We start from the raw sequence: 14,684 nt of genomic DNA, 5'->3' as shown, positions 1-14,684 counted from the left end.
GCCTGGGGTCAGAGAAAGGATTGGTTTGTTGGGGGTGTTCAAGCAGGTCACATGATAGCAGTCTGCCTGCATCAGTGGGTAGCATGCAGTGGGCTGAGCAGGGGTCTGTGCTCGGCTCTGGGCCCTGCGTGATGAGGTAGCCTGGGGTGGTATACACAGAACATGGGCCGGGAACTGGACAAACTGGAGTCCAAGTCACAAATCTCTATTTATGGACTATATTGCCTGGAGCAACCCATCTCACCTCTCTGAGTTTTAGATTCCCCATCTGTCAAATGGGTATAACACTCACACTGTGAGCTGTAAGGATTAGTATTAATGTCTGGAAATCATTTAGTGTGCTACCTGCCAACTTGGTAGATGCTTATTAAAAAGTAGCTACATTTGCCTCCCCACCCTTAGTCCCAAGTGGAGCATATCAACAATGTGTCAAGGCCATGGGAAAGTATGACGTGCTTTGTGTAGACTGGCTAGTGGCCTTGGCAGGGGGCAGCCTGAGGTAGAGGCTCCCTTTTCAGATCCCTGCCAGGCTGTCGTTGGGAAGCTTAGACTTTTTTGGCAGGGCCCGGAGAGGAGGATGAGGACCAGTGGTGGTTGTCTCAGGGACACATTTCCTCCCGGCCACAAAAGGAGCTGCCTCCAGAGGTAGTGACTGATTTCCTGGAACTAGAAGGTATGAGCAGAGGCTTGGGGCTGCTTGGCGGGCCTGTAGATAGGGTTCAAGCACAGATGACCTCTGAGGGCCTTTGTCACCCCAGGGTTCTGTCTGTCTGTCCTTTTGGAACACAGGTGCTAATCTATACTCTGAGGAGTTTATGGTTTGATGAAGCTAAGATACCCATAGGGAGGGTAGGAGTCTTTCATTCATTCAGCAGATATTTGGTGAGCACCTGCCCTGTGCCAGGCCCCATGCTGGCATGGATGGCTCTAGGTTCTTGGCTGTCAGAAGAAACATATAGGCCAGAATAAGTGAGGGAAGCTTGGAGGAACTGACCCCGAAGGATGGGTGGCATTGATTTTGGGATTGGGATGTATTGGAAGACACGTAGGCTGTCTTATGCTTTGGGTCCCAAAACTATCACTTCTTTTTCTGTCTTTTCTTTCCTTGTTCTAAATACAAACACCTTTCATTGCAGAGCTTGGTGGTCAAGCCAGATCAGCTGATCAAACGGCGTGGAAAGCTGGGCCTAGTTGGGGTCAACCTCACTCTGGATGGGGTCAAGTCCTGGCTAAAGCCACGGCTGGAACAGGAGGCCACAGTGAGTTACCGGTATAGGGTCGGGGTGTGTGTTGTGTTAACAGAAGCATGCATGGTCCCTCCATACGGGCAGCCCTGTGGATCACCCCCATAGCCTGGTCCGCTAGCAGCCTGGGGAAGGTGGGAGGCCCTCAGGGCTGGTGCTGGTGCTTGTTCCCAGCAACCCTATCAGGGAATAACAAGATGTGCTGCAAAGGCATCCCCGGTATAGTTCAAGAACCAGGTGGAAATGGTATGTTTCTTTAATGATGTTCATGGAGATGGGACTCTGAGGCCCATTCTGGGAACCCCTTTGTTTTCATTTTCTAGAAGGGGTATGCTAGCTTGTCATGACATGCATTCATAAGAGAGTGGGTAAAAAAAGTTAAAGAAGGGACATGAAGAGTCTCTTAGGCAGAGAGATGTTATTGGTCTAAGAACCTAGGGTGATAGTGTTAATAATAGTAAAGAGTAAATTCCGTTCTTGGCTTTTTTTGACTTGGTGATTGGTTTCAACTGTGTAGATGAGAGAGCTAAAGTGAAATAGGGTTTAGGAAGGTTAAGAGATGCTCAGAAATAAAACTATATTTCTTTTTCTCCTCACTCCCAAAGGGAGTTGGAGAAATGAAGGGAGAAAGTGGGCTGAGGCATGGCTTAGATTGGGGGATTTGCCATCCACATTTGGCTTTGTCCCATCTGGGGTGACCGTGGACCAGGGTGAGCTTTTCTCTTCTTTGGCTGCCCTGGAAGTCGGATGAAGATGGCAGTGGAACCATTACTGGGCTCCCTGTAATAAGTTCTTCATGTTAAATTCTCAGTTCCTTATGGGTAAAAAGGGGTCCTTGAAGTTGTATGTGGCCTGGGAGTGGAGGGATCTTGACCTTCATGCTTTTTAGGCCCTTGGAGAGAAGACAGCAGGGTTGTTGGCTGAGAAATGTCCTGAGGGAGGTCCTCATGCCCCCCTTTCCTCTGCTGGCTGCTAGGAGAGGGATGTCGGTAGTGTCTGAGCTGGTGGCAGCATCAGCCAGCAGGTGCGGCTCATTACCTCTGATGGATCACTGTCTGGTCCCTGACTGAGCAATGACGCAGGGCGGGTGGGGGCTTCAGGACATGCTGGGATGAGGGCTGTCTCGCCTCGGCTGCTGCCAGGGACCCACTCAAACTGATTAGCTCTGCAGGCCTGTTGTCCTCAGCCAGGAAACTCAGCCTGCTGAGCTCTGGCTCTTGTCCCCACCCCACCCATCCCTGCTGTTCCCCACGCCTGGACTAATGTCCTCAGGCTGGGTCTCCCTGCCTGAGCTCTGGGATGAAGAACCTTGATTTGTCTGCGCTCTTTAATTTGCGTGATGGCAGGGAAGGAGGTGACCCCTGATCTTTGCGCTCTGGGGCTGGAGCACTGTTGCCCCTCATTTATCACCCTCCAGAGGAGGCAGAAGAAGAATGCAAGGTGTATGTGTCAGAGTGTGGCTGGCACATGGCAGGGATATCTATGAAGACTTCTTTAGCTCAGGGGTCTGTCACCCCACTGCCCTGCTTTCTGGAAAAGTCTCTCTCTGCAGGCAGTGTGGCAGATGTGCTTGGGCCCACCTCTGATGGGAGAGTGAGGTGGAGGGAGCAGAGGGCCATCTCCCTCCTGCGCTGGGGAGCATGACATGCTGTCCACCCACGCTTTCTCTCTCTCCATGTCCGTAGGTTGGCAAGGCCAGAGGCTTTCTCAAGAACTTTCTGATTGAACCCTTTGTCCCCCACAGTCAGGTATGTGTGAGGTGGCTCAAGCTGGGTCTTCTTTCTTCTGGAGTTTTGTGTTTGCCCGTCCCAACAATGAAGGGAGAAATCAAGCTGCTGGAGAAAAGTCAAAGGGACTTGAAGGTCTGAGGGTGCTGCAGAGCAAGGAGTCCAGAGATGGAGGCAGGGCTTGGTTTGCAGCAGGGAGGAATTGGGGCTGGTTAACAGGTGGGACTTGCCAGTGCTAGAATGAAAAGACTGGAAGGCAGGACCCCTCCCCAAGATCAGGTCACACTGGCAGAATCCCTTCATTTCTCTGGTCTCCAAGGAGAAGATGGTGAACAGGTCTCCTCTATGAGGTTCCCTGTTTAGAGATGAGCGCGCAGGCGTTGATCCCCTCACCCATTGGTCTCTATCTTTCCCTGAAAGGCTGAGGAGTTCTATGTCTGCATCTATGCCACTCGAGAAGGGGACTACGTCCTGTTCCACCACGAGGGGGGGATGGACGTGGGTGATGTGGATGCCAAAGCCCAGAAACTATTTGTCGGTGTGGATAAGAAGCTGAATCCTGAGGACATCAAGAAACACCTGTTGGTCCATGCCTCTGAAGACAAGAAAGAGTTGAGTGAGAGGGAGGGCAGGAGGGTGGCAGTGGGGGAATGAGGAAGGCTGAACCCTTTGAGTACGGAGCAGGGAAAGCTGGTCTTCCCAATCTGGGCATCCACTGCCCGGTCCCAGCATCTAGGTAGGGGGGTGCGGAGCTAGCAGTAGGCACAGCCCTGCCCTGTCCCTAGGAGGGGAGCTGAGGGCAGCGGGGGGGCTGGCTCAGACTGGAGGATGCCGTCAGCATCCCTCACCTCCGTGCCCCTGTCTGTCTGGCGTCTCACCCACTAGCGCCGTTCCAGACAGCTCCTTTATGCCTCAGTGGCTGAAGAGTGGTGTCCAGGGACTGGAGAGCGAGAGTGGGCGAGTGCTGGGAAGTGGAGCTGTCAGGGGCAGTGAGAGATGGAGGGGGCGGGCGGGATGTGCTGCTGAGCCTGCTCCCTGATGGATTGACTGTCCCTCTCTCCCTGCCTTTAGAATTCTGGCCAGTTTTATTTTCGGTCTCTTCAATTTCTATGAGGATCTGTACTTCACCTACCTCGAGATCAACCCCCTTGGTAACCGGCTCTGCTGGGGTGGGATGGCGCAGGGGTCAGTTATAACAGTGTTCCAGTGCCTGTCGTAATCCTGGCCTTGACATTCCGAAGACCAGCCCTCCACTCGTAGAGGGCAGTGTAGCTGGTGTGTGCAGGGAGCTGTCTCTGGGCTCACTGAATGTAGGCTCCTGTTTCTGAGCCCTCAGAAGACAAGGGTGACTCTTCTTTTAACCAACTCCAGCTTCTTTCTTTGGTCTTAACTTGTTCTGTGTTGGGGAAGTCCTGGTTTGGATCTGATTGTGTGCTCTGTGGCTATTCCTGCCTGTGGGTCAGGCTGTTCTACCAGGAGTGGGGCTGCCTCTGCGCTGCCCTGAACATTCAGGCCCTTCTTTCTTCCTGGTGCCCTCAAGAGGCCCCTTGTCCCTCCCGCTCCAGGAGTTGGTCAGTCACTCACCCCAAGGCTGGGAAGACCTTGGCCTGAGCCTTTCACACTGTGAGGGAGGCAGGCAGTGTGGGCTGGCTCTGGCCAAGGCTTTTCAGGGCAAAGTCTGATTCTACATTCTAGTGGAGATGCAGCCCCTGTAATGGACCAGATGGCTGTGTGCTAACTTAATTAGCTAAATGGCCATGGGTGAAAGGGAAGATGGATGTCCAGTGAGGCTGCAGTGAATCCTGCTGGTTGGGGGCCCAGTGCACCCACAGCCTCTCACTGTTCCCCTTACCCCCACTGCCAGCAATGAGCCTTCCCCTAGCCAGGCCCCAGGAAGCCCAAATGTGCACACTTGGTGGGTGGGTGGGATCTTCTGATAGCAGCCTCTACCTTAAACACTTTCTTCTTTAATGGCAGGGCTGTGGATGGGTAAATGGCTAGGTATTTAAGGCACAGAGAGTGGCATTTCATAAAAATCCTCACACATTGCTATGGCAACTAAAACAGACATTCCTGTCATTACCTTTAGGTCAGGGAGGGGCTGCTGGTCTTACAGAAGTCATCTTCCCCTTAATGGGGGAAAGCTGTGTCTCCCTAAGGGCCATTCTGGTTTCTTGTCAAGCTCAGGAGCTGTTAGGCCTGGGTGGGACCCCATGAGAGTGGTGTGTGGGGAAGTCTGTGGAGGGATTCGGAGGTCAGTGGTTGCCTCTGCCCGGGGCTGGTGTCTGATGGCCTTTGCTTTCCTCACAGTAATAACCAGAGATGGCGTATATATCCTTGACTTGGCGGCCAAGCTGGATGCCACAGCTGACTATATCTGCAAAGTGAAGTGGGGTGATCTAGAGTTCCCTCCTCCCTTTGGGCGGGAGGCTTACCCAGAGGTAAGGCTGGTTTGGGGAGGAGACAGAGGGTGAGGGGTTTGGGGAGAAGGTGACTAATCTCAGATGAGCATTTGGCCCCCCTTGTGGGTTGTATGTTTGGCAGGAGAGGAAGACCGAGAACCATTTAATTTTCTTCAAACCCCAGAGGAAGTAGGGTGGGAGTCAGCCAAGCCTCTGAATCCTGGCCAGAAATGCTTTTAGATTTCTCTCTCAATCAACCTCCTGGGTTCTTAACTTGATATGTTGCTTCTCGATAATTCCAAGTGGCTCCCCCTAGTCCTATAGGGGGAAGGTAGTTCTCTCTGCTGCTTGCTGAGAATTTTAATTGCTCCTTCCCATCCTATCCTCTGAGGTTCTCACAACAGGATCAGGCCTGTTGATGCAACCCAGGCCATGGGAAGAGTCTGGGCTCAGGGGAGGGGGGCCTCTGATGAGCTTGCCACGCAGGTGCTGGGATTGGGGGCCGTGATAGAAGCAGAGTGACCTAGTGAGGCTTGGGATTTGGGCAGAGGGCCAAGGACCTGAAGTCAGATGAAGGAGTTGTAAAGTGTCCACAAGCGATGACTGTGGCCGTCGGTGGTTTTAGCACTTGAAGATGCCATATGTTTTGTCCCAGGCATGTAGGACCCTGAGCAACCCTTTCTTCCTGACCCTACTAAGGCAATTATGACCTCTTCTTGTGTCTCCAAGGAAAGAGGAGGGGTCCTGGGATCTGGGACCTGGTGAAGGGGGTACTCCTGGGGCCCACCTGTTGCTCTCTGGTTCCCAGGAAGCCTATATTGCAGACCTGGATGCCAAAAGTGGGGCAAGCCTAAAGCTGACCTTGCTGAACCCCAAGGGGAGAATCTGGACCATGGTGGCTGGAGGTGGCGCCTCTGTCGTGTACAGGTAACTGGGGGCTGCTGAAGGGGCGGCACCCAGGGTCACCCAGGGCCCACATGTGCGTGGCCTGGATCTGAGTGCTTCTTCAGAGGGGCTCTCCAGTTTCTCAGAATGGCGCAGAGCAGGTGGACTGGTAGGGCTTCCCAGAGTGGCTCAGGGGCTCTAATGAGGGCTTACCCCATACACAGTATCTCTTGCAACCTTCTTGTTTGCTTCAAAATAAAGTTATTTTTATTAGTTTTAATTCATATCATTAGTGATACGTGCTGTATGCAAAGGTACAACAAATGGAGGAAAGAACCAGAAAGTGAATGTTGCCTTGCTGTTCCCCCTCCGCCACTAGTTCAGCACAGTGAGCGCACTGCTGTGTGTCCTTCCAAGCATTTATTGCCTGTATGAGTATTTGTACTTGTACACTTTGTAGAAATAGTAGGATCATATTCTATGCTGTTTACATAATTGGTAGTTTTTCACTTTGAGTGCAGTAGACATCTGCCCCCTTCGAGATTTGTAATCTGCCACATTCCTTTCCGCGGCTGCCTGGACTCTTTAGACTCTGGCTGAAGCAGTGTTACTTCTCCATTGCGCAGCCCAGCAGGAACTCCCGGAATGGGCAATTTAGTTTTGTGTCAGGAGGTGCCCCTTGTTCGTTTTACTTCCCATTATCAGCCTAGGGCCCTACAGTGGCCTGGCTGGCAGAGGTCACTGCCCAGGAGAGTCTGGTGCAGCACAGTAAACCTTCAGGTGTGACTCTCTTGGGTCCGGAGGGTCCAGGGTCTGAGAAATAGGTTCCATAGACTGACTTCAGGGCTTTGGGGGCGACTGCATGTCCTCCTGGACACCAGGCTGCCACTCTTTGCCGCTAGAGTCAGAGCCAGCACTGACTTCCATGTCTCCCCGGCAGCGACACCATCTGTGATCTGGGGGGTGTTGATGAGCTGGCGAACTACGGGGAGTACTCAGGCGCCCCCAGTGAGCAGCAGACCTATGACTATGCCAAGACTATCCTCTCCCTCATGACCCGTGAGAAGCATCCAGATGGTGAGACATACACGCTCCCTCCCCAGGGTGGCCCGTGTGCTGGTGTGGGGACAGCTTTGAGCTAGGAGGCACTGAGGTGGTGACCTTGGTCTTTTGCAAGCTGGGACTAGTCATTTAGCTTCTGAGCCTTGGTTTCCCCATCTGCCCAGTGGGCACTGGGAGGGCAAGGAGGTGGTGTGTGCACAAAGCCGCATGAGCAGGTGTGGTGGCAGCGGCTTGCTCTGATGGACTGCAATAAACTCAGCTCAGTGGCCCACCTACACATTGTTCACCCAGGCTGTGCAAGTCCCTGCTTCCCCTTACCACCTGTCCAGCCTTTGGGGACTACACATAACGGTTCCCTCCCTTGAGTCAGATAATCTGACATTCCCACCAGGAGTATCCAGAAAACAAGCTGGGTTTCTGATGGGTAGGAATGCTGTAGAGATAATGTGAGTCTGGATTAACCACCTGCTTGTAGGTAATGGAGAGTCAAGCTGATATTTCTGAACAGGTATCAGGAGAGACAGGCTGCCCCACCCCACCTCTGCACTGATTCCTCCGAGTAGTGGGGGACCCTTTCTCAGAGCCGGGGAGCTCCCTCAGGTGGATTTCTGTTAAGATGCTCAAGTCTACTTTTCTAACTCCTTTTTTTGTTTCTCTTACTGCAAACTCAGGCAAGATCCTCATCATTGGAGGCAGCATTGCAAACTTCACCAATGTGGCTGCCACATTCAAGGTAACCAGCTTCAGGGAATAACACAGTTTCTGGGGAATGTGGGCTTGGGGGAAGTGGGGAAGGAAGGTTTCTGTAAACTAGGTGTGAGACAAGCAGGCCCCCATGAGCTACCTAGTCTAGGTAAGGGCTCTTGATCCAGGTTTCTTTATTGGGGATGAAGAAGACACTGGGATTGATCTGGGTCTTCTCCAAAAGGTAAAAATAAGGGAAGTGTTTTGATGATCTGGGGCTCTTGCTCATCCATCCTGTGCATGGGTCAGAGACATGGGCTCACAGTTGAAAGCATGACTGCTCATCAAGAGGGATGACAGCTAACATGTCTTGAGAGTCATCCCCTTCAAAGCAGCCATCCCAGGAGGCCGTTTATTATTCTGTACTGTCAAATGCTCAGTGAGGCAGTTCAAGAATGTCCACCATCTGGTAGTTCCATTTAAGTTTTGAGAATAATGAATAAATAAATGTCAACCTTGAATGCCTGAGCTCTCAAGAAGTGGGGAACTGGGCCTCACCAGTCTTGCCTAAAACAGGGTCTCCCTAATTGGATCTGATTCAATAGAAAAATTTAAAGAGATGAATCTTGACAGCACTATTTTATGTTCTGAGCAACCTTTTGAGAAAGGCAGCAGGAATTGTCTGTAGAGCTTCCAGTGAAATGCCTTGGGTGGTAGAAATTAGGCTCCTGGCCCAGTAACTATCCTCTGTCCTGTGAGACAAAACTGGTACACACCTGCCCATCCTCCTGTGTTTCCAAAGTTGATACCCATTGCAAGGGCTAGTCCCCTATTCACTTCAAGAAGCTTTTGTAGAACTTTGGCATTTAAGTAGATTATATCCTGGTACCTCTCAGAACTCTTGCATAGGACCCCGGCATACTCCCTCCCCATCCCATGTTGCAGTAAGAGAAGGCAAGAAAGACTGTAGATGGGGACGAAAGAGAGACCAGCAAAGGCCCACTGACTCCATACGTTGAGGGGTGTCACTGCCAGATACCCAGACAGTCCCCTCAGCAACATTATAAGTGACCACTTGTCCTAGGCCTTTGGTTGCTAGTGTGTAGTCCAGTCCACACTGGGAAAGTTCTTGACTTGGTGGTGCCTGCCATGCTTCACGAGGAGCAGCCCTTGTTCTATATACACCTTGGTACGTGTGCTTATATGAATAACTGACCTATGGCTGCCTTGTTTTTAGTCACATGTCTGTCATCCATTTATGCTTCCAGGGCATCGTGAGAGCAATTCGAGATTACCAGGGTCCCCTGAAGGAGCATGAGGTCACGATTTTTGTCCGAAGAGGTGGCCCCAACTATCAGGAGGGCTTACGGGTGATGGGAGAAGTTGGTAAGAGGGGGGGCTTTTTCTCCCTCCCCCTCTCCTTTCTGGCTGTGCAGCTGCCTCTGCTTCTACTGTCTGTCCTCCCCTGACAAAGCACCCAACCTAAACTTCAGAATGGGCAGTAAAGCATTTTCACTTAGCTGTTGATGGAACAAATATCGCAGAACCTGCTGTGCCGGGCACTGGGGTTATATCCACATAATCGGTGGCTGAGTAGGTTGACTGTAATGTCGGATTGTGCAAAGTGCCATGGAGGTAAACAGTAAAGGCATAGAGTATGTGGGAGAGGATGGGGCCAGTTTTAAATGGGGTGACCAGAAAAGGTGACATTTAAGTAAATAGCTGGAGGAGAGAAGGGAGCAGCTCAGTGGTGGCTGTCTGCAGAGGAGAGGGCAAGGTCCAGGGCCCTGAAGTGGGAGCATGCTGGGACCAGAAGGGAGGGCCGGGGGAGCAAGGGGCAGGGTGTTGGGAGATGGGGGCAGAGGGGCAGTGGGAGCAGACACGGGGCACTGGTACAGGTTCCAGGGAGCAGTTGGCTGTGGCCCTGGGCTGGCAGGCACTGGAAGACTTCGAGAGAGTAACTCAATTTGACTTGGGTTTGAAAGGGTTATTTTGGCCGCTGGCAGCCAGGGTAGGAGCAGAGAGACCATGAGGAGGCTGCACAGAGCAGTGGCCTGGACTGAGGGCAGGGGTGGAGGGAGATGTGATGAGCAGTCAGGTCCTGGCCACTGATGACCCGGATGCTGGGGGGGCAGGACGGGGAAGGGTCCGGTCGCTGGCAGAACAGGAGAGCTGCCCCTTGAGATGGGAGAGGAGAGGGTGGCATTCATTTTGGCTTCCTTTTTGCCTTCCACATTTTGAGTGTCTCCTGCAGGCTCATGAGTCTTCAGACTCAGAGCTGTCGAGAAGTTGAGGACCACATCTCATCAGTCAGGACTAAAATATTAAAATCAGGTCTCCCTAAATTGACCTGATTGAACCTGAACCACATGTGATCAGGGGCAGCCCCTGTTGCTAAGAGCAGTCATTTGTGGAGCAGGGGTTCATGGGAAGTGCCAGAGGGGTGTCAGATACAAGACCCTCTTCTGAGTGAGTGTGCCCTCTGATTGGAGAGACAGAAGTGTTCCATCTTCCCATTTTCCATGGCAAACGCGCAACCCACCTAAATCACTTGACATGGTACCAAATCCTAGTTTTCACCTCAAACTGAGTGCCTCCCTCAGGCTCAGCTCAGCCTTTGGGGCAACACAGTGAATGTTACTCAGCCATCAAACTCAGGACATTCAACAAGCAAACAGGGACTGGAGACGATGCTGCTCGCAACACAGTGAATATTACTCAGCCATCAAACTCAGGACATTCAACAAGCAAACAGGGACTGGAGACGATGCTGCCAGACGGGGAGCTATACAGTGAGGCAGTCGAGTGAGGAGGTCGGGGAAGGCCTTTCTCCAGAGGTGGCACTGGAGTGTAACTGAGTGATGAGTGACACTTTGTGCAGAGGAAGGAGAGGGGCCACAGGCCTGGGGTGATGCGTGTGGGGTGTTTAGGAACAGTGGCCAGGCCAGGGAGGCTGGAAGGTGGTGACCACAGATGCTGAGGGTGAGGGCTCACAGGCCAGGGTCCAGGCTGTGGATGGAAGGGGTGTGGTCTGTGGCCATCTGAGAGTGTCACTAAAGCAGATTGTCTGTACAAAAATTTGTTTGGTGGTGATAATGTGGCAGTTGGTTTATCCTGGATAATTGCACAGAAAGCTCCAGACATTAGGCTGGGCTCTATAGGACGTTGCAAAGTCATGTGGATTTGGGCACCACTTCAAAGACTTGAATGATGGGTTTTGTTCCTTCCCTCACAGGGAAGACCACTGGGATCCCCATCCATGTGTTTGGCACCGAGACTCATATGACGGCCATTGTGGGCATGGCCCTGGGCCACCGGCCCATCCCCCACCAGCCTCCCACAGCAGCCCACACTGCAAACTTCCTCCTCAACGCCAGTGGGAGCACATCGGTAGGTGCTGGTGGTCCTCTGCCTGAAAGCCTGACATGTCGTCATTGTCACTCCCACTTCCCCCACCCCAGGACAGCTTGCCCCTCCTCTGTCCCTAGCCATCTGAGGGCAGTGGGGGAACAGGAGGGAAGGTAGCACCTGGTTAGTTTCTGTATCTCTGCCAGGTTTTTTTCTGTCCTAGTTAAGGTAGTGTAATGGAAAATCAAGGGGTTTTACATCAGACCTGAGTTCAAATCCTGCCGAGAGTGGGACGTTAACAGGTGTTATACCCGCTCAGAGCTTCAGTTTGCTCGTTTGTAGCACAAGTACGATCCTAATTCCCATCTCAGGGCTGTCAGCACAGTACTTCAGGAAGCAGCTTATAAAGAACAGTGCTGTGCATAGTTCTTGCTACCTGGTTTCTTTGGGGCCTTAGGGACCAGTGGCATTTTTTTCCCCAGCTGCTACCTTTGATGCACGCTGTCTTCTTATTCCACCCCAGACTCCAGCCCCCAGCAGGACGGCATCTTTTTCTGAGTCTCGGACTGATGAGGTGACTCCTGCAAAGAAGGCCAAGCCTGCCATGCCACAAGGTGACTTCCAGGGGTTTCAGGCTCCCCGCTCCCCTGCCTTCCCGGGCCCCGCTGGGCCAGCAGAGGCGGTGGAAGATGGTGTAGACTTTGCCCTGAGCATAGGCATGATGCGTGGGGTGGGAAAGGGCAAGGGCCTTCCCCTTGGGCTCTCCTGGTGCTGTGGGTGGGTCACCTTCCTCCCCACTGTCTTCTCTTCCACCCCCTTACTTCCTGTCAGGGTGCGTGAGCTGGGCAGGAAGGCTGTGGAGGAGACAGGGCTATCAGAAATGCCCGGCAAAGCTCTGGGAAGAATCTGGGAAGGTTTCTTAGATTTTCTTAATTGGAGAGCAGGAGCCCAGAGCTCAGGACAGCAGAGCAAGCTCCCCTAACGGTAGTTCCCCCACCCCATCATCCTGGGGCTCTGAAAAAGACCCTCCTTTCCTGCAAGCCCCCCGAAAGAACACACACCATCCACTGGCCCATCTGTACTCTGCCTACTTGTCTCTGTCCTCATTCATCCAAGACGTGATCTTTGCCAGCTAGCCCTTAACAACAAGCATTAGATAACCAGTGTTAGTTAACACTGCGCTCATGTGGCCTGTGCAGTCTCTTCTTAGTCATGCTACCTTAAAGCATTTTGTGAAAAAGTGATACTGGCGCCAGGCACTCACATTTGGAAGCCACTGCCCTGTAATCCCCGAACCAGCAGCTTTGCCCGCACTGACAGGTGCAACCCCACACTGGCCTGACACCGTACTGTGCTACATGAGGACAAAACATGATTGGCACTAGGAGGGTGGGACTGGGCTGGCTGTCCCTCCACAGGGCCTAGGGGACTTTGGTGTTCACACCCTCCAAGCTGTCATGATCCGTCTTCACCGCCCCCTTGTTCCTTTGCTCTTTCTTGTTTCTTCTGTGCTGATCAGCTCTCTCCCCTCTTCTGCTGGTTTTCCTTCTGTCTGTTGTAAAATAGAGACAGTGAGGGTGGAAGGCCTACAGGGCTTGTCCACGGGTCCCTTCCCTGTCCCCACCCTTCCCCTCCCAAGCCTCCAGCCAGCAGGTCACTCAGTTGCCTTGGTCATTTTCTTTGACAGATTCTGTCCCAAGTCCAAGATCCCTGCAAGGTAGGATTACAGCGCCCTGCCCCAGCTCCTGTGTGGCTTTGTTAGCGGGGTGCAGTCTTGCCGTCTGCTTTGTTTCCCTGCCAAGTCCTAGTCTTCACTGTCCCTCCCTTCTCACCTCTGCATAGTTCCTGCCGCCACTCAGCGCTCTCCTGGCCGCGTGGCTGGCTCTGGCTCTGCACTGGGGGTGGGATTGAGAGCGCAGAAGGAGCAAGAGCCAGGCCCACGGCCTGGAGAGTGCAGTGGTGCAGAGGAGGGGGGTCGTCCTGGGAAGAAGGGAGCCGTGGAGACTGAAGGGGGTGGGGCGGAGAGTAGTGGGTGAGGACCACTGCTCGGATTCCTGGCTACATCTCACGTTGTCTTCATTTTCTTACTTCTCCCCCTCAGCCTTACTACTGCCAACTTCATCCCTGAGTCCCCAGTACCAGGGACAAGTTTAGATTTCTCTGGGATCTGGGGGCAAGACAGGGTAGAGCAATAGAAAACCCAGAAGGGTATGTACCAGGTCTGTCATGGGCTTTGGTGCATGAGGTCACTGTTTACAAGGGACATTTTTTGTGTGGCTCATGCAAGCTCATGTACGCATGAACACACATTCATCTGTTGACCAAGGTAATAGATTCATGGGTTCAAAGCATTAGGGCTTCCGTTTAACTTTCTGACACTCACAGCTGTGGGTAGTTTCACCCTGGGGAAAGGGGAGTCTTTTGGTAATACTCTTTGACCCTTTGCTAAGGGGAGGGGAAGGAGTTACTAAGCTAAGTCGCAGATACCTCAGAGAGGCCAGCAGTGCAGCCCTTTGACTATGTGTCTTTAATTCCTATATTTTCTTCTGTCTCTGGCAAGATCCACATTACCTGCAAGAGCACACCAGCGGCCTGAGGCTGAGGCCTCTGGAGAGAATGGTCCCTCTGTTCCGCAGAGAGCTCTTTCAGCCCAGGGGAGGGTTCATCTCACTGTCAGTCCCAGGGCCGGCACCATGGGGGAGTGGCGTGGGGGAGCCTGCTGGGTGGCTCTAGCTCTGGGGCCTCCCTGCTTATGGTGGGCTGAGGAGTGCTTTCTTTGGCTTGCCTTCTCTGTGCTTAAGGAGGTGTGTGCTACTTCTTGCCCCTTTTGTGTTGCCGGTGAGGGTAGGTGTGTAGAGAACCCCAGCTTTGTCCTGTTTCAGTCCTATAGCCTCTTGGGTTGGGAGTTGTGTGTGTGTGTGTATGTGTGTGTGTGTGTACACTGACATTTGGTCTCACCTGAGAAGGTAGAGCAGAGGGGTCACCCTGGCTTGCTTTCCTCCCCCTCAGTTGCACAACTGAGCTGCTGCTTAAGCTAGTACATAATCCTTGCTCTGATGCTAGCTGACCTAGGATCTCTGTCATTTGGCATCTCCGGGCTTCAGTTTCATGGGACAGGGAAGGAGGAAACTGGATTAGGTGGCTTCCTTTGTTTTATGATTCATGGCTCATCGGAACCCAGATGGTACTGGGTGACACTAAATGCCAGGTATTTGCAGCATCAGGAGCCTTCTGTCGTGAGACGCCTCCAGCTGCAGTGATGTGCAGGCCTGCGTAGGGACGAGAACCCTACATGCCTTGGGGAAGTGATCTCTTACATTTCTTTAATCAGA

At 52.7% G+C, this 14,684-nt stretch overlaps 1 protein-coding gene across 5 annotated transcripts in view; it reads left to right on the top strand.

Moving 5' to 3' along the window:
* Positions 1-14,684, top strand: part of ACLY (ATP citrate lyase) — a 38,493-nt gene that overhangs the window by 4,697 nt on the left and 19,112 nt on the right. For 4 of the 5 annotated variants that reach the window (XM_036882921.2, XM_036882922.2, XM_036882920.2 and 1 more), the window contains exons 3-14: positions 1,137-1,259; positions 2,930-2,992; positions 3,392-3,582; positions 4,043-4,122; positions 5,282-5,412; positions 6,182-6,300; positions 7,199-7,335; positions 7,992-8,053; positions 9,273-9,390; positions 11,240-11,394; positions 11,876-11,966; positions 13,040-13,069. In XM_036882921.2, the coding sequence (XP_036738816.1) occupies positions 1,137-1,259; positions 2,930-2,992; positions 3,392-3,582; positions 4,043-4,122; positions 5,282-5,412; positions 6,182-6,300; positions 7,199-7,335; positions 7,992-8,053; positions 9,273-9,390; positions 11,240-11,394; positions 11,876-11,966; positions 13,040-13,069 (1,300 nt within the window). The remainder of the gene's footprint in view (positions 1-1,136; positions 1,260-2,929; positions 2,993-3,391; positions 3,583-4,042; positions 4,123-5,281; positions 5,413-6,181; positions 6,301-7,198; positions 7,336-7,991; positions 8,054-9,272; positions 9,391-11,239; positions 11,395-11,875; positions 11,967-13,039; positions 13,070-14,684) is intronic. The other variant, XM_036882923.2, reaches the window with a different exon arrangement.

The sequence above is a fragment of the Manis pentadactyla genome, chromosome 4, assembly GCF_030020395.1.
Source record: "Manis pentadactyla isolate mManPen7 chromosome 4, mManPen7.hap1, whole genome shotgun sequence".
Lineage (NCBI taxonomy): Eukaryota > Metazoa > Chordata > Mammalia > Pholidota > Manidae > Manis > Manis pentadactyla.
Note: the sequence above shows the minus strand (reverse complement) of the source record. Positions and strands in the feature narration are given on the sequence as shown.